This window comes from Microcebus murinus, chromosome 21, assembly GCF_040939455.1.
Source record: "Microcebus murinus isolate Inina chromosome 21, M.murinus_Inina_mat1.0, whole genome shotgun sequence".
Taxonomy (NCBI): domain Eukaryota; kingdom Metazoa; phylum Chordata; class Mammalia; order Primates; family Cheirogaleidae; genus Microcebus; species Microcebus murinus.
In genome coordinates this window covers 2,260,216-2,279,261 of record NC_134124.1, presented here as the reverse complement: position 1 = coordinate 2,279,261, position 19,046 = coordinate 2,260,216, and the positions used below count along the sequence as shown (strand labels likewise).

The window sequence follows — 19,046 nt, the reverse complement described above, 5'->3', positions numbered from 1 at the left end:
GAATAACACAGGTTTGAACTGCATGGGTCTGTGTGTTATGTACATTTTCTTCTGCCTCTCCTATCTCTGAGATAGCAAGAACAACCATCCTCTTCCTCCTCCGCCTACTCAATGTAAACGTGAAGACTTTTATGATGATTCATTTCCACTTAATGAATAAATATATTTTCTCTTCCATATGATTTTCTTAATAACATTTTCTTTTCTCTAGTTTACTTTATTGTAAGAATACACTATATAATATATATAAATATAAAATATGAGTTAATGAACTGTTTCTGTTATCTGTATGGCTTCTGGTCAATAGCAGTCTATTTATTAGTAATTAAGTTTCTGGGGAGTCAAAAGTTATATGAGGATTTTCAACTGTGTGGGGGTTGCAGGGGGTCAGCACCCCTAAACCCTGTTTTGTTCAAGGGTCAACTGTGTATCATTTACAAGCCAAAGAAGGGAAAAAGGAGGAATAAAGAAAAATAAATCAATCCTATGAAAAGCAGGAAAAAAGATGGCAGAAATAAATCTAACTCTATTATGAAATCACAATGAATATGAAAGGACTACAATTACTAGTTAAAAAACAAAGATAGATTAAAGATGATTCTACTATATGCTAAACATATTACTAATATAAAGCTATAAATAAGATAGTGGGGTTAATGGCACAGACACAAAGTGACCGATGAAGTAGAATAGAGAACCCACAACTAACCACATGCACGTACAGAACTCTGATATATGACAGAAATGACACTGCAGATCACTGAGAAAAGGACAGACTACTCAATAAATAGAGCCAGAACACCTGGTTATCACGAGGGGAAAAAAATCAACTTAGAATTAAATACTTAAATGTGAAAAGCAAAACTTAAAACTTTTAGAAGAAAATACAGGAGTAGGGAAGGATTTCTTAAACAAGACACAACAAGAACCACAAAAGACTGCTAAATTCAACTGAGTCAGGAGATCAGAATAGGGAATATAGGTGGGGCAGAACAACAGGAACAAAATTAGGGTGATGGATCAATGTGAACAAAAGCTATGATCAAGCTGCAATTGATCCTTATGAATAACCAACTGTTCTGGCTCTATTACAAATACACCTTGTTTATCACAGTTTGGGGAAGCTCCTCGGGAGATACCTGCACTGATGGAGGGCAAGAGTGTCCTCAAGTGATTCTGGCTTCATTATACCATCGTTACTATAAATCACTGCCCCCTGACTATGGGCTTTGGAAGCCAGACACATCTGGGCCTCGACAAATAAAGCAAAAAACTCCCATGCATAATGGATGGGAGGAGATAACATTTTCAGTGGCCTAGGGGAGGACAACACAAGAATGAGGAAGTCAGAAGAAGGGAAGAGGAAGAGACCCCAGGGCCACCATCTGCTTGGAGGTGTTTCCTCTCCTGCCCCCTTCTGGAATGTACTATCACTTCCTAATCTTTCTTGACACCATCCTCCATGTCTGGAAATATACTTGCTTAATAAACTTCTTTCACTTTACTCTGCTGCTTTGGTGTTTGGTTTTAATGCTTTGTCTCCAAATACAAGGACCAAGGATATATACAAGGACATGCTTATTTTTTTTTTTTTTTTTTTTTAAGACAGGGTCTCGCTCTGTTGCCCTGGCTAAAGTATAGTGAGGTTGTCATGGCTCACTGCAACCTCAAGCTCCTGGGCTCAAGCAATCTTTTTGCCTCAGTCTTCCAAGTAGCTGGGACTACAGGAGTGCACTACCATACCCAGCTGATTTTCTATTTTTTATAGAGATGGGGTCTTGGTCTTGCTCTGGCTCATCTAGAACTCCTGGCCTCTACCAATCTTCTTGCCTCAGCCTCCCAAAGTGCTAGGATTACAGACGTGAGCCACCATGTCCAGCCACCATGCTTTTAAATTCTCTCAATTTTGATTTGTTGCTTTTTCTATTTTCTTGATATAAAAATTAAGGAAACTAAGTATTTAACATTTTCAGTCTCCATATAAATGCATGTAAAGTTAAAAGTGTATATCTAAATTCTGATTTAGCTATGTCCCACAAATTTTTGATAATTACTATTTTGTCATTTTTTCCCCAAGTATTTCTTAATTTCCTTTATAGTTTCCTCTTTAACCCAGAGATAGCAAAATGTCACTTACTTTATTTAGAATTTTAAGCTAGTTTTTTGTTATTAATGTTAATTTTATTTCATTATGGTCAAAGAATACTGTCTATTATGATACTGAGCATTTGGAATGTATTAAGACTTTTAATAATCATATATGGTCTATTTTCATAAATGTTTCGTGTTTTCTCTAAAAAATAGTGGATATCATTTGTTTGGTATTTAACTTCATAACGTAAGTTAGTACGTGTTTTTCCAGTCTATGGTATATATGAAATACCACATTTAAAAAGAAAAAACAGGGAAAAGATGACTTAAATATGCTAATTGATACTGCACTGGGAACAAAATCCTCTATTTAGTACTTACTGGTCAAGTGTCTTATAATAAATGTCCAGATCCTTGTTCACAAGCTCTGTTGTTCTCATAACAATCATCATTTCTCTATACTTTTCCTCAGCATCACGAAATTGAGGTTCTCGAAGTTCTCTCTTAAAATGAAGAATTTCTTCCTCATAACCTTTCTGTCGCCCTAATGCCAAACTGTGATTTCTTTTTATATTTTCTATGTTCTCTTCCAACTTCTGATGTTCACTGTAAAAGGGAAAAATGACAAATAAAGACCATTTTTTAGCCACTGAAGTGGAAAAATCATAGATCTCTTTAGATAGGTGTCATTCTCTGCAGCAATCAGTATATGACAACAGAGTCTCTCCTTGTTTTTTAATCAAGGCTTCAGTACTAAAGAAAATTCTCTTCCTTCCAAATCTCTGCAGCACATAGGTTTTGAACAGCTAATTTTTATGGGCTAAATAGGGAAACTTCACCACATGTGAGCACTGAGAAAGTACCTGACTTTTAGATACTGACTAACCTATGCAAAATACTCTTAGTGATTAATATTACAAATTCACAAATTTCTGATTGTGAAATAAGAATGCACAATTACCAACACTGAGAAGTTATTGGATACACTTCACCATTTTGCTTACAATACATCGAAGATGCAATACAATTTTATCCAAGTTAAAATTAATTTTCTGCAGTAAAACTTACTACAAATTTTGACTCCTCTATGAAAACAAAATTTCTATTCCACAAGTATAAAAACCACAATACTGACCAAAAAGAAGTAAAATACCTAAACTTTTCTGAGACTTTGGCAGAGTACACAAATTTCAATGTATGCTTTATAATTTTTCATTTATTTAACAACCACTTGTTAACCACCCTCTCTATGTGCCAACCACTGCTCTCAAGTTCATGGACAGCCTTGTAGAGTTGGTCTGATTATGTTTTGTTGACATTTCTGTTGCGTCCTGGTTGAAGAAAGATTTGAAAAAGATCAATTGTACTTAGTAATCTGAATGAATGTAAGTTAAAAAAGCATTGTTATGTACCTATCACAGAAGGAATTTTAAAAATATCTCGTTTTGGTCCTTAATAAGCAAAGAATAAATTATTTCATTTAAAAGCTTTACTTTTACAGCTTGTCACAGAATGCACTAACATTGTGTAGCATTAAAGAGGTGCGGATTGGGAGCTAGGACAGCAGGCTCACATTTCTGGCTTTTATCATAATTTCCTCTGATTTTTCTGCGCCTCAGCATCCAAATGCATAAAAAATGAAGAGACTGAAGATGACAAGCTTTTCCAGTTAAAAAGTCTGATCTCCTTGATGTACAAAAGAGATTTTAAATAGCTAAACCAAGAGTGCTTACAATAACACAGGATTAACCATTTGTTAGGTTTTATAAATTAACATAAAACTTCACTTTACTATATCCTTTAGAAAAACCTAAGCATTCTGTGATTCAGGTTTCTGTATAAATTCAAGACGACATATGAAAAATATACAAGGAAGGGTTGAATGATTGAGAAGCCTAGATTTTACCAGCAGAGGTGATTAAAAATCTAAGTATTTGGCTAGTACAACCTTTTACACCAGACTAGTCCCTTAGCATCAACCAGGTTCTTACAGAATTCCTACCTCTAAGGCAGGCATGGCAGGAATAAAATCTTTCCGGCTGTACCAGAAAGGTAGCAACTACAATAAGCACCAGTAAGACCAGATAAAGGAAACATCAGGTTCATTTAAAAAAAATGCTCTAGTGGGCACATAATTACATCTGCGAAAATCTAGGATATGTCTTCACCGACAAATGACTCTGGCAATAACTCCACTGGCAACAGTACAGACCGCACAAGCCCTGACCCAGGCAGGGTCCACGAGCACATATTCTTCACGTTCAGGACCACTACTGTGTATAGCAGGCTAGCAACACGACTGGGGACTTGGCATGTTTAATACTGAATAACTACTGCCATCACCATGGTGATTACCAATTCTACATCACTTCTTTAGTAATTCAGTTCTTAAGGCCATGAAATATATTTCTACCAAAACCCTGTTCATCTTCCTATAAGTCTCAAGGGATACTAGACTGAGGCTTAAATTATTTTTAAAAACAGATATTTAATATTCTTCAGATTCAATAAAAACTTTTATTTAAACTAAAGACTATTTTTTGAAACATACTTTTTCATTTGTAAAACCTGCATTTGACCCATTTCCTTCAAATGTTGTTTCCTTTCTTCTTCAACTTCTTTTAATTCCTCGTTTCTTTTTCTTAAAGTAAGGTTATCCTGTAGCCACCTTTCTTGTATCTAAATGTAAACATTAAATCAGTTAACAAAAAGAACCAAGTTACTAACATGAGATCCATAACAGGCAACTGCTGATCAGCAGTGCCAACTGTGCCTTATTCAGAATCATATCGAATTCAACACAAATCTGGCCACTGGGAAGGAATCTCCAGGTCTGGACTGATCTGAACGACCCACCCCATTCTCAATCACAAGTGTGACATCTCTTGTAGTGCAGCTTTTACTGCCCTTTACTGACCATGATCTAAAAAAGAGGTCTCATGTTTGATGGGGAGTCCCATAATAAATGATTTGAGCATATATCTTTGTATACTTATTTATAAAGTATTAAAATATTTAGTAAAAATCCTATTAAATAGTATTCATTATAAAACATACAAAATAGAAATTTAAAATGATGAAATAAAAAATATGACTAGACATTTTAATATTTAATACCTAGACGGTCTTGCATAGGAACCCCACAATGGAGCCTACTGATCTAAAAGATCACAAGAGGTCAATACTATCAAAATCTCCCCCAACTTTTTCTTCCATTTGTCTCCTAACATGTGTCAAGACTGTTAGGTATCACATGTCAGATATAACCTCTACCTTCAGGTTGATGATGATCACATAAGGCAGTAAACCATGCGATAATAGTAGTATTTATCTCTGAACTTCTTCATACTTTCCTGGCTACTGAATTCAAATTTTTAAAAACTGGCTGTTTTTGTTGAGTAGCTTTGTCCTTGAAAAGAGACCCAATCACTTAGCAGTAGCAGCAGCAATACGACAATTATTTCAGTAGTTTTCCTGGTGGTTATGATGGACTGTGTTGTCAAGAGACAAACATTAGAAAACAATTTATAAGATGACTATTTGAAATTTAGAAAAAACCCTTTTTCTGCAGAAACAATGGTGGTTTGGCCCACAAAAGCCCATATGTAGAAAACTTATCTATCCCAAGTTCAGAGTAAGGACTTCCCAAAGATGGAGCTGGAACCCTCCTGCAGTAGCCCTCTCAGCTAAGATAAAGTCAGCCATGTGGGAAGCGGACAGATGGGCAGACCTGTGGCAATATCTTGTTGCCAACAGTAAAGGCCGGAGGGTAGATGGGAGTGAGAAAGGAAGTCAAGAACTTCTCTCACATGCTTAATGTTCACATCTAAGCTGGCCATAGATGAATCACCATTTTTAGAGTCTTTTTTTTTTTAATAGCCAGAAAGTAAGACTACTTTCATTTTTCCTGGAAATAATAATATAAATATATAAGTCAGCCCTCAACAGGGCCACATCCACAGATTCAACCACCTATGGATTAAAAATATTTTGGGGAAAAATAACAATACAATATTTAAAATAATGCAAATTTTAAAAATACAGTATAAAATCTATATAGCATTATGTTGTATAAGGTATCATAAGTAATCTAGAGATGATTTAAAGCATACAAGAGGATGTGGGTATGTTACATGCAAATATTATATATGCTATTTTACATAAGGGACTTGTGCACCCCAGATTTTGGTATCTGTGGGGTCCTCAAGCTAATTCCTGCAGATACCAAGGTAGGCCTGTATTTATTAAAGGCATTATTATAAGCAATCAAAGATAACTGCTTTTTCCTTATTAGGAACATGGGAATGTGTTGCTTGCTTTCATCCGATACTATGTAACACCTGAATCTGCTTTCATGAAGACAAGAAAGGACTCTTCAAAGCGCTATCACATTTTTAGGCGAGACTGATTTTTGGCATGAAATATTGTTCCTGGTCTGTTTGCCTGCAGGATTACCAGAAAGCTAGGCATTTCTTTCTTTTAGGTCAGCTTCTATTATTCTTTCTTTAGTTTTGATGGAGAGTACATAGCACAGTAGTTAAAGCACACAGGCTTTGAAGTTAGGTATATCTGGACTCAAATCTCAGTGCTACAATTTTTAAACTAGAAAACAGGCAAATTAATTTAAGCTCTGTGAGCCTCAGTTTGCCAATAACATGGTGATAATGATACTCCCATCATAAAGAGCTATTGTGAAGATTAAATGAATTAGTGTATATAATCAGTAGTGTGTCTGGCTCAGTAATTACTAGTAAAAATGCCTTTAATAGAGAAAATAAATGATATAAACATCAATCAGGAAATGACTTAACATATAAATACTTTCCTTATAGATAACTTTTAAGAATTAGACCTCAATCCCTCTTTTGTGAATTTATCCTATATAAAGATATAAAAAAAGACACAGAAATATGTAGAAGGATATTCACTGACACACAGTTTGCAACAAGAAAAAAATAATAACCTATGTTATGGCACATCCACATCCATATAATCATTAAAAAGAATGTGACATATCTGTGAGTTGATATGTAAGATTGAATTACATTAAATAAAAAAAGGTACAGAATAATATATTTGGTATGATGCCATCTATAAAAGTAAATTTAAATACACATATACTCTTAATCTATCTGATGGCATATAAATAAAAAACTAAGAACAAACAAGAAACTGTAACAATAAAAACATTTAGAAGTGAAACTGGAAATTAGGAGAAGGGGAGGGAACACTTTTAATTTTATGCCTTTATGTTTAAAATTTTATCAAGAGTCTTTTGTTGAAAATACAAATGAAAATAAGGAAATAAGAAAAGAAAGTGTTAATGGAATTGCTTTCGTCCTACTGTTTGCATTGTTATTTAATGGATCTTCTATTGAAAAGAAAACTACATATAAAAAAGAACATTATAGGTATAAGTAATACCATAAGCAAAAAAGACCTACCTTCTGTGTATCAATATCTTGTCTCATGATTCCCATTTCTTTATTTATTTTTTCTTTGTGTTTGTCACATTCACTTAGTTGAGCTATTACTTTATTAAGTTCAGTTTCTTTTTGCTACAAAAAAGAGACTTCTTTAAGAACATGAAATAAAAATATAACCAAATAGGTAATTTTAAGTTTTAAATTACTTGCTTATAGTCGTCTTTCCCATCTTGAATGTAATTCTCAATGTCTTTCACATAACCATGAATATTTTTAACCTTCTCTTTAATATCATTCACCTGTAGAAAAATATTAAAGTTACATTGGTTGGGACCAGGGCACTTAATAGAAGAGCTTAATAAAACATTGGCTTGGAAGTTATGAACCTTGAGTTCCAGTTTCCACCACTACCAAATTTTATGATCTCAGACAAGTCCCTTTATCATCTATGGGAATGGATTAAATAGTATCAATTCTTAGCTTCTATTTTTAGATCAAGCAGCAAAATAAGTTAAATCCTTAATCTTAAAAAAATCCTTATTCTTACAGAAATTTCTAATATCAAAATTATATCATGAATCTGAAAATACTACTTATCTTATTTAATTTCATGTGAAATAATAGTGTCCAACATGGTGCTATAAGCATAAGTTTAATATAGATACTGGTAAGCATATAAACGAAATCTTACTTTATCTTGTGCTATTTTGTTGCTTGTATTCTTTTTGTTGATTAATTCTTCTTTTTCCTGCTGGAACTTTTCCAATGTTGTTTCCAAAGGGCTCACCTGCTCTTTAGCATCCTAAAAATATTAACAACATGAAGTCTTATGTAATATTCCATTATCTTATTGTAGGTGTCAGACTTTACAGTCTTAATAAAACCATTTTTATGTGCCAAGTTTTCAAAGTCAACTCATTTGCTCCTTTCAATGACCCTATGAGGAAGGCACATTTATTTTCATCCCCGTATTTCAAATGAACAAACAGGCAAAGGGAATGAATTATTGAGGCTCACAATAACCAATAAATGAAGCAGCTAGGATTCTAACCCAGTTCAGCTTGAGTTCATTCTCTTAACCAGGATGAATGCTATACTGCCTCAGTCACTAACTTGAGTCTTTTTTTTTTTTTTTTATTCTTTTTTACCACAGCCAACTCAGAAGGAGCTAACTTGAGTCTTAATCTAAGCCATGTGCTTCCTATTATATTAGCATATGTCTTCAGGCATGAATTTTCATGATTTTATAGGCACCCATGTCAGCTCTGTGTGATCAAAGAATAGGAAAGCTCATTAAGTCCAGGTGTCTCTTTTACGGACAGGTATATGATGATAAAAGCACTTCTGTCCTTAAACTTAGTCTGCTAAGACTAAGCAGATATTTTACAGTAATAAAGGCATACTGTTACACCGATGATGCTGTGTCCATGCCTATTCTGGAAGGAAGGGGACTTTCAAGTAATAAACTATCTTACTAATCAGAAGTCCCCATTATTTAGCCTTCATAGCATTTCTACAACATAATTATATGATGACCACTGATGAAAACAGTGATCCTCAAGCACTTTAAGATCCTGAAATATCGATTGAATCTATAAAGGTAGATATAATTATTTAGTATTACTTCAATGAAGGTATATTTTATCATACTGGGAAGTGGTATGATGTGGCAGGAAGTCAAATATCTTTAGTGTTCAGAAGATCTATCTGAAAATCAACCCTGCCTATTAGCTGCATGAACTTTGGCAACTCATGGGACATTTGTAAATCTCAATTTCTTTTTCTATAAAAATGAGATTTAGTCATCTATCTCAACAGGGTTGCTGAGACACCGAATAGTTTAATGTCAAAGTGCTTTTTTTTTTTTCTGAGACAGAGGCTTGCCCTGTTGCCCTCGGTAGAGTGCAGTGGCATCATCATAGCTCAAACTCCTGGGCTCAAGCGATCCTGCTGCCTCAGCCTCCCAAGTAGCTGAGGCTACAGGCATGCATGACGCCTGGCTAATTTTTCTACTTTTAGTAGGGATGGGGTCTTGCTGTTGGTTGGACCTGTCTCAAACTACTGAGCTCAAACAATCATCCCACCTCAGCCTCCCAGAGTCCTAGGATTATAGTGTTAGCCATCATGCCCAGCCCAAAGTGCTTTATAAACAGTAAAAAAATTATACAAATGCAAGGTAGTATTATTTTATATCATTTTCTAAGCCTATGATATTTTGTAATCCAAAATTATTAATCAAGAAACATTTGTAGCAATGATAAACAGATTCAGTAATATATTTAGTGCTGAATGCATGTGTGTAATTATGAAAACCTAGGTAAGAATGTTGCTAAAACTGTTCATAAACTTAATTAGTTGAGTCTTAGATTTGATTCATCTAAATAAGGGATGACAAATGCATTCTAGCAGCAACTCAGTGCCTGCTCACTGTATTGGTAAGAACTTCAAGACTACATCTAGAATCAAACAGAAAGAGTGCCATGACTGAGTGTCTGCCATGGATATAGGATTTTTAGATAAAACAAACCTCCCATACAAGCAGGAATCCTTATCTGGAGTTATACAACCACCACCTGACCACCTCCAATAACATACAGTTCACTACTTAACCACGCAGCCAGTTCTTCCTTATCATGGCCAAACTCCTCCTTCCAGAAATCTTTACTTATTAGTAAAGTTCTGATATTCAGGAATCACATAAAGAACTGTCAAATCATTTTCATTTGATCCTCACAATAGTCATGGTTCTATCCTCTACACCAATAAAAAGTATTTTATATATATGAACTAATTTCAAGAACACATGCATAAATGTTCTTACCTTTATCTCTCTGTACAAAGACTGAACTTCAGTGGACAATTCCACAGTCTGCTCCTCCAGCTGCTGACGACGTTGCAAATTACTGGATATCTGAAGTTTCTCTGATTTTAGTTCGTTTGCAGTACTTTTAAGGTGTTGAATCTGTTCTTGTTGATCCTGTATAAGCTTACGATTTAATTCAATCTTACTGGAAACTGTAAGGAAGCATATTAACACGGTGATTAACGTAAGGGTACAAAAAATACTATTAGTATCATTCTCCTAGTCTATGGAATCCACCAAGGCTGAGCTCCTGTGGGCCCCACCCACTGCAACAAAAGTGTACCAAGGACCCTGCCATTCCCCAAGATGCCTGATGTCCTCTCCTCGCCACTCACAGGTAAAGCTCACAGGGCAGGTATGACTGAGAGTACAACTCATCTGATACTCTCTGACCATTCAAAATCTATCATCCAAAACAAGGAAACAAAGAGAAGTGATGCTTTTGAGAAAAGAATGAATATACTGTGAGCTGTAAAGAAGCTCCTTGTCCATGTAAGAGGTACAAAATTTATTATAAAAAGCATATGCTGGCGGCCAGGCGCGGTGGCTAACGCCTGTGATCCTAGCGGGAGGATTGCTCAAGGTCAGGAGTTCGAAACCAGCCTGAGCAAGACCCCATCTCTACTAAAAACAGAAACAAATTAATTGACCAACTAAAAATATATATACAAAAAATTAGCCGGGCATGGTGGCACATGCCTGTAGTCCCAGCTACTCGGGAGGCTGAAGCAGCAGGATTGCTTGAGCCCAGGAATTGGAGGTTGCTATGAGCTAGGCGGACGCCACGGCACTCACTCTAGCCTGAGCAACAAAGTGAGACTCTGTCTCAAAAAAAAAAAAAAAAAAAAGCATATGCTGGCAATATCGGTCTTTATGGTACACATGAGGAAACAGACTATATTACCTGTATCTAATTTGTGTTGTTTTTCTTGTTTTTCCTGGTTTACTTGTTGAACAGTTCGACCTAAGTCTATTCCTTGTAGCTTAGCTGCTTGTTGTGCAATTTTTCTTTCAACATCTTTAAGTTCCATCTGAAGAATAAAGTTATATCCTTTAAGAAACTTACGTTATCATTATTCAAAATCTTTAAGAATTACTATTATCAATTATTTTTTAAAATCTAAACTTATAGGCCAGCCATGATGGCTCACACCTGTAATCCAAGAATTACTATTATCAATTATTTTTTATTTATTTTATTTATTTATTTATTTTTTACACAGAGCCAAGGACTGTATATCAATTATTTTTTAAAATCTAAACTTATAGGCCAGCCATGATGGCTCACACCTGTAATCCTAGCACCTTGGGAGGCCAAGGCAGGAGGATCACTTGAGGTCAGGAGTTTGAGACCAGCCTGAGCAACATAGCAAGATCCTGTTTCTAGAAAAAAATAGAAAAATTAGCTGGGCATGGTGGCAAACCCCTATAGTCCCAACTACACAGGAGGCTGAGGCAGGAAGATCGCTTGAGCCCAGGAGTTTGAGGTTGCAGTGAGCTATGATGACACCACTGCTCTCATGCCTGGGCAAGACCCTGTATCAAAACAAACAAACAAAAACTAAACTTATAAACCATTTCCAGGTATGATTTTAGCCAAGTTTAATAGGTTAAAAGTGAAATTATGGCCGGGCGTGGTGGCTCACGCCTGTAATCCTAGCACTCTGGGAGGCCGACGCGGGCGGATTGCTCGAGGTCAGGAGTTCGAAACCAGCCTGAGCAAGAGCAAGACCCCGTCTCTACTATAAATACAAAGAAATTAATTGGCCAACTAATATATATATATATATAAAATTAGCCGGGCATGGTGGCGCATGCCTGTAGTCCCAGCTACTCGGGAGGCTGAGGCAGAAGGATTGCTTGAGCCCAGGAGTTTGAGGTTGCTGTGAGCTAGGCTGACGACGCCACGGCACTCACTCTAGCCTGTGCAACAAAGTGAGACTCTGTCTCAAAAAAAAAAAAAAAAAAAAAAGTGAAATTAAATTTTAGCAATGCTAATGATATAAACAAAAGGAAGCTGACTAAAAATGAAAGACAACCAGAATTATGTCTTAATTTCCATAATTTATAAACAAAAAAATTTAAACACAGTAATGTAAACTAAGCAGTTGCTCCCTGAGGCTACCTCAATTCAGGATGCAGAACTCTAAATACAATCTGTGCCTGCATACTGTTTTTAACACTCTCACTCTTCACATTCAAGCCACCACAGAATGAGTTTTATACAAGTTTATTCAACTACAATAAACTTACCTGGAACCTCTCCATAATTGTAACATCTGTGAGACATACTTTAGCACTTTCTTCTTCAGGCATTATTGTACCCAAGAGTGTTTCCTGTTCTTCTATGTCATTCTTTAGGCGCTGTATGTCTCTATTAACATTCTGCAGTTTGTTTCTTAATTCTGGTATTTCCTTCTCCTTCAAATCAATTATGCTTTGCCTTAACAGAAAACGTATAATTAAAAATAATCTATCTGGCTGGGTGCAGTGGCACACGACTGTAATCCTAGGACTCTGGGAAGCCGAGGTGTGAGGATCGCTCAAGGTCAGGAGTTCAAAACCAGCCTGAGCAAGAGCGAGACCCCGTCTCTACTAAAACATAGAAATAAATGAATTGGCCAACTAAAAATATATAGAAGAAATTAGCTGGGCATGGTGGTGCATGCCTGTAGTCCCAGTTACCGGGAAGGCTGAGGCAGGAGGATTTCTTGAGCCCAGGAATTTGAGGTTGCTGTGAGCTAGGCTGACGCCACAGCACTCTAGCCGGGGCAATAGAGTAAGACCTGTCTCAAAAAATAATAATAATAATAATCTGAGGTTTCTCGTAATTACACTGAGGTTATGTATTTTGGGGAAGAATACCATAAAAGTGAGACTGTATGATCTACAATGCATCGTATCTGCGGGTACATGACATCAATATGTCTTATTTTACTGGTGATGTTAATCCTTAATCACTTAGTTAAGGTGGTGACAGCCAAACTTCTCCCTTGTAAAGTTACTATTTTGCTCTTTGTAATTAATAAATGTCTTAGGAGAGATACATTTAGATTATGTAAATATCCTGCTTTCCCTCCAACTTCTGCACACTGATTTTAGTATTCATTAGTAGATCCTGCTTGCAATAGTAATAACTGTGGTGTTTGCCAAACTGAGAGATATTCTATAAATTAACTGGTCATATTCATCAAAAATGTCAAGGTCATGAAAAACAAAGATAGACTAATGAACTGTTACAGACCACAGGAGCCTAAGGAGAAATAACAACTAGATGCAATGTGAAATCCTGGATTGGATCCTGAAACAGAAAAAGGACACTAACAGAAAAACTCCTGAAATTCAAATAAGGTTTGTAATTTAGTTAGCAGGATTATACCAATACTAATTTCCTGGTTTTGATAATTGTATAACACTTACATAAACTGTTACCATCAAGAGAAGCCTGGTGAAGGACATATGTGAAGTCTCTACTATTTTTGCATTTTTTTCTGTAAGTTATTTCAAAATAAAAAAATTTAAATTACAGATAAAAAGGAAGGAAGCCAACCACTCAGCTAAATGCCACATGGGTTTAAGGTACAAAAACTGTGAACCTATTTAACTGGTGCCACTCCAGCAAAGGACTCACTGTCTCTACAGCAGATACTGGCTCCACACCTATTTTTGCTGATACTTCTGAAGCAGTAACACTTGGATTGAATCTTTTAAAAAATATCAAATTTACTTCAGAAAGCTTCTAGATTCTTATTTAAAATTAAATTAGTACAGAAAGTCAAAGTGGTGTAATGAATTAGTCTATATTGGGAGTCTCATAATAAAGAAAAACCAGAAACTCAAGGGTTAGTGCTTGCATACTAGTATTGCTTAATAATCAAAAAAAGCGCGCACCATGATCAAGAAATGCCAACTGGAACTGATCTGTGGCAACAGACCTATACTTTTTATAACACAAAATATGAAGTATTGTTATTGTATATATGAGTAAATATGAAAGTATTCAGATTATGAGTAATCCCATGCTTCTGTTACTTCCTGAATACTGTATTCATAGACCAGTAGGCTGGTCTTATGTGCCCACTACCCAAAATGTGACCCAGCTCTCATGGCCTAATGACGGTCTGGGGATATCTCTGTGGAGATCTACAAGCATATATACAATTTTAACCCTATTTTTATATATTCATACATGCCAAAAACCCTTCATCAATATGGCCCAGGTTTTTGGTGTCTTTTTTGATGATTACCTAAGGCACTAAAATAAGTGTTCTCATAAATAATAAAGAAACTTCCCTAGCAAATGAGCTACTAAAATTAGGTTCTCTAGGTTCATTTTGTTTTTTTTCATTTTTATGACATTTTATTGATTTTTCCTGAGTTTATTTTTCTTATGGTTTACAAGGTTTTTTAAAAATTGGTATTATTTTCAATGGACAAATCAGAATTGTATACATTTATGAGGTATAATGTAATGTTTTGATCTATGTACACACTGTAGAATGATTAAATCAAGCTAATTAGGCCAGGTGCTATGGCTCATGCCTATAATCCTAATATTCTGGGAGGCCAGAGCAGGAGGATTGCTTGAAGCCAAGAGTTTGAGGTTGCAGTGAGCTATGATGATGCCACTGCACTCAAGCCCAGACAAAAAAAAAAAAAGCGCAAGCTAATTAACTTATCTACTACCTTGCTTACCTATTGTTTTTTATGATGAGATATTTGAAATTTACTCTTTGAGATTTTTGTTTAGTTTTTCAGAAATTCAATTCACCTATATTTCGACAGCATTCCTTTTCTAAGGGGACTGCATGTAAAAGGGCTCACACCTATATGGTACTGAAAAAACTCTTTGGAAGAAATGGAAGGAAATACTGATTGAGTTTTTATTTAAATGAGATACTATAATAAATGAATCTGAGTCAGAACTACACAAAATGATAAACAGGTATATTTTCAACAGACCAACCCCAAACCCAGCAGAAGAAGTGAAATCATTAAGATCAAATCAGAACTAAATGAAATTGGCAACAGGGAAACTATACGGAAGATTAATAAAACAAAAAGTTGGTTTTTTGAAAAAATAAACAAAATTGACACACCCTTGGCTAGACTAACGAAAAGCAGAAAAGGAAAATCTCTAATAAGCTCCATCAGGAACAATAAAGGAGAAATTACAACTGATACCATGGAGATACAAGATATAATTTATGAATACTACAAAAACCTCTATGTACATAAACTGGAAAATTTGGAGGAAATGGACAATTTCTTAGAAACACACAGCCTCCCTAGGCTCAACCAGGAAGAAATAGAATTCCTCAACAGACCAATATCAAGTACTGAAATTGAAACAGCAATAAAAAACCATCCTAAAAAGAAAAGTCCTGGACCAGATGGTTTCACATCCGAATTTTGCCACACCTACAAAGAAGAACTGGTGCCTATCCTGCAGAAATTATTCCACAACATTGAGAAGGAGGGAATCCTCCCCAACACATTTTATGAAGCAAACATAACCCTGATACCAAAACCAGGAAAGGATGCAATAAAAAACAAAACTACAGACCAATATCCCTTATCAATATAGATGTAAAAATTCTCAACAAAATCCTAGCCAATCGAATCCAGGTCCTTGTCAAGAAAGTAATTCATCACGACCAAGTGGGCTTCATCCCAGGGATGCAGGGATGGTTCAACATACGCAAATCTATCAATGTAATTCACCATATGAACAGAAGCAAAAACAAAGACCATATGATCCTCTCAATAGACGCAGAGAAAGCATTTGACAAAACTCAACACCCTTTTATTATAAGAACACTAAACAAAATAGGCATAGATGGGACTTACCTAAAAATGATACAAGCCATATATGACAAACCCACAGCCAATATCATACCAAATGGGGAAAAATTGAAAGCATTCCCACTTAGAACTGGAACTAGACATGGTTGCCCACTATCTCCACTTCTATTCAACAGAGTGCTGGAAGTCCTCGCTACAGCAATCAGATAAGAGAGCGGAATTAAGGGCATCCAAATGGGAGCAGAAGAGATCAAACTCTCACTCTTTGCTGATAACATGATATTACACCTAGAAAACCCCAAGGGTTCAACCAAAGAGACTCCTTGAATTGATAAATGAATTTGGTAAAGTCTCAGGATACAAAATCAATACACGGAAATCAGAGGCATTCATATACGCCAACAACAGTCAAAGTTAGAACCAAATCAAAGACTCAATTCCCTTCAAAATAGCAACAAAGAAAATAAAGTACCTTGGAATATATTTAACTAAGGAGGTAAAAGGCCTCTACAAGGAAAACTATAAAACACTGAAGAAGGAAATAGCAGAGGACGTAAACAGTTGGAAGAATATACCATGCTCGTGGGTCGGCAGAATCAACATTGTTAAAATGTCTATACTACCCAAAGTGACCTACAGAGTCAACGCAATCCCTATCAAAATATCATCATCATTTTTCAAAGATATAGAAAAAATAATTTTACGCTTCGTATGGAACCAGAGAAGACTCCGTATAGCAAAAGCAATCCTAGGCAATAAAAACAAAATAGGAGGTATCAATTTACCAGACTTCAAACTATACCACAGGCTATAGTCATTAAAACAGCTTTTTACTGGCACAAGAACAGGGACATTGACCAGTGGAACAGAACAGAGAACCCAGATATGAAACCATCCTCATATAGCCAACTAATCTTCGACAAAGCAGACAAAAACGTACACTGGGGAAAAGAATCCTTATTCAATAAATGGTGCTGGGAAAACTGGATAGCCACATGTAGAAAACTGAAACAAGACCCACACCTTTCACCTCTCACAAAAATCAACTCATGCTGGGTAACAGACTTGAACATTTAGGTGTGAAACTATTAGAATTCTAGAGGAAGATGTTGGAAACACTCTTCTAGACATTGGCCTAGGCAAAGAATTTATGAAGAAGACCCCAAAGGCAATCACAACAGCAACAAAAATAAACAAATGGAACCTGATCAACTTAAAAAGCTTCTGCACAGCCAAAGAAACTCTCGAGAGAGCAAACAGACAACCCACAGAATGGGAGAAAATTTTTGCAAGCTACACATCTGATAAAGGGCTGATAACTAGAATCTATTTAGAACTCAGGAAAATCAGCAAGAAAAAATCAAACAACCCTATCAAAAGATGGGCAAAGGACATGAACAGAAACTTCTCAAAAGAAGACAGAATAATGGCCAACAAACATATGAAAAAATGTTCAACATCTCTAATCATCAGGGAAATGCAAATCAAAACCACAATGAGATATCATTTAACTCCAGTGAGAATGGCCTTTATCAAAAAGTCCCCAAACAATAAATGCTGGCGTGGATGTAGAGACAAGAACACTCCTATACTGCTAGTGGGACTGCAAACTAGTTCAACCTCTGTGGAAAGCAATATGTAGATACCTCAAAGCAATACAAGTAGATCTACCATTTGATCCAGCAATTCCACTACTGGGCATCTACCCAAACGATCAAAAGTCACTTTATGAAAAAGACACCTCGAATGTTTATAGCAGCACAATTCACAATCGCAAAGCTGTGGAAACAACCCAAGTGCCCATCAATTCATGAGTGGATTAATAAAATGTGGTATATGTATACCATGGAGTACTACTCAGCTTTAAGAAATAATGGTGATATAGCACCTCTTGTATATTTCTGGATAGAGCTGGAACCTATTCTACTAAGTGAAGTATCTCAAGAATGGGAAAACAAGCACCACATGTACTCACCAGCAAATTGGTATTAACGGATCAACACCTAAGTGGACATACAGGAGTAACATTTATCGGGTGTCGGGAGGGTGGGAGGGGGGAGGAGGGGATGGGTATATACAACCACAACAAGTAAGATGTGCAACGTTTGGGGGATGGACACACTTGAAGCTCTTACTCGAGGGGGGAGGCGGGCATGGGCAATATATGTAACCTTAACACTTGTACCCCCATAATATGCTAAAATAAAAATAAATAAATTAAAAAAAAACCAGGTATATTTGCAGATGACATTTCATTCATAATGTTGGTCTTATATTAGGTGTTGGTGAGTTTGGGGTTTTAAGTAAAAATATTATTTTTCCCAAAGAGGATAAACAAGATCTGCCTCTCTATTACCTCTCTGAGCTCATCTTCTGCCACTTTTTCCTCTGGCCTTCAGGTTAAACAAGCCTTAAAGATTCTGGACTGCCCAGAATGCTCATCCTCTAGTGCATGGCTGGCTACCCACTTCTCTCAAATGCCACCTTCATCAGCAACTCCTCTCCTACCACCCTTCAGCTACTCCCTGTTCCTTTATCCTGCTGATTTTTCCTCCATGCCAATGATCATTATCTGGCATATCACATATTTACTTATTTGTTTGTTATTCATCTCCCACTAGGATATAAACTCCTGAGGGCAGGGACCTTGTCTACTTTGTCTACAGCTGTATTACCAGTGCTCCAGCACAGTGCCTATAAAGTAACCATTGGCTGCATGCATAGATAATTCTCATGAAAATATGGCATCAAGGGCACATTCTACAGATGAAAAGACAAATGACACACTGGTAAATATAATCTTTCTTGTTACTTTATCCCTCTTCACCAATAATATTAATCTCTCCACCTAAGTGACTGTC

General features: G+C 36.0%; 1 protein-coding gene across 7 annotated transcripts in view; it reads right to left on the bottom strand.

Annotated features, from left to right (window-relative positions):
• RAD50 (RAD50 double strand break repair protein) overlaps positions 1–19,046 on the bottom strand; it is a 204,868-nt gene that overhangs the window by 17,308 nt on the left and 168,514 nt on the right. For all 7 annotated transcript variants that reach the window (XM_012762116.3, XM_012762118.3, XM_075996017.1 and 4 more), the window contains 8 exons: positions 12,634–12,823; positions 11,285–11,411; positions 10,339–10,532; positions 8,209–8,319; positions 7,724–7,816; positions 7,536–7,649; positions 4,643–4,770; positions 2,473–2,697 (listed from right to left, as the gene is read on the bottom strand). In XM_012762116.3, coding sequence (XP_012617570.2) covers positions 2,473–2,697; positions 4,643–4,770; positions 7,536–7,649; positions 7,724–7,816; positions 8,209–8,319; positions 10,339–10,532; positions 11,285–11,411; positions 12,634–12,823 — 1,182 coding nt within the window. The remainder of the gene's footprint in view (positions 1–2,472; positions 2,698–4,642; positions 4,771–7,535; positions 7,650–7,723; positions 7,817–8,208; positions 8,320–10,338; positions 10,533–11,284; positions 11,412–12,633; positions 12,824–19,046) is intronic.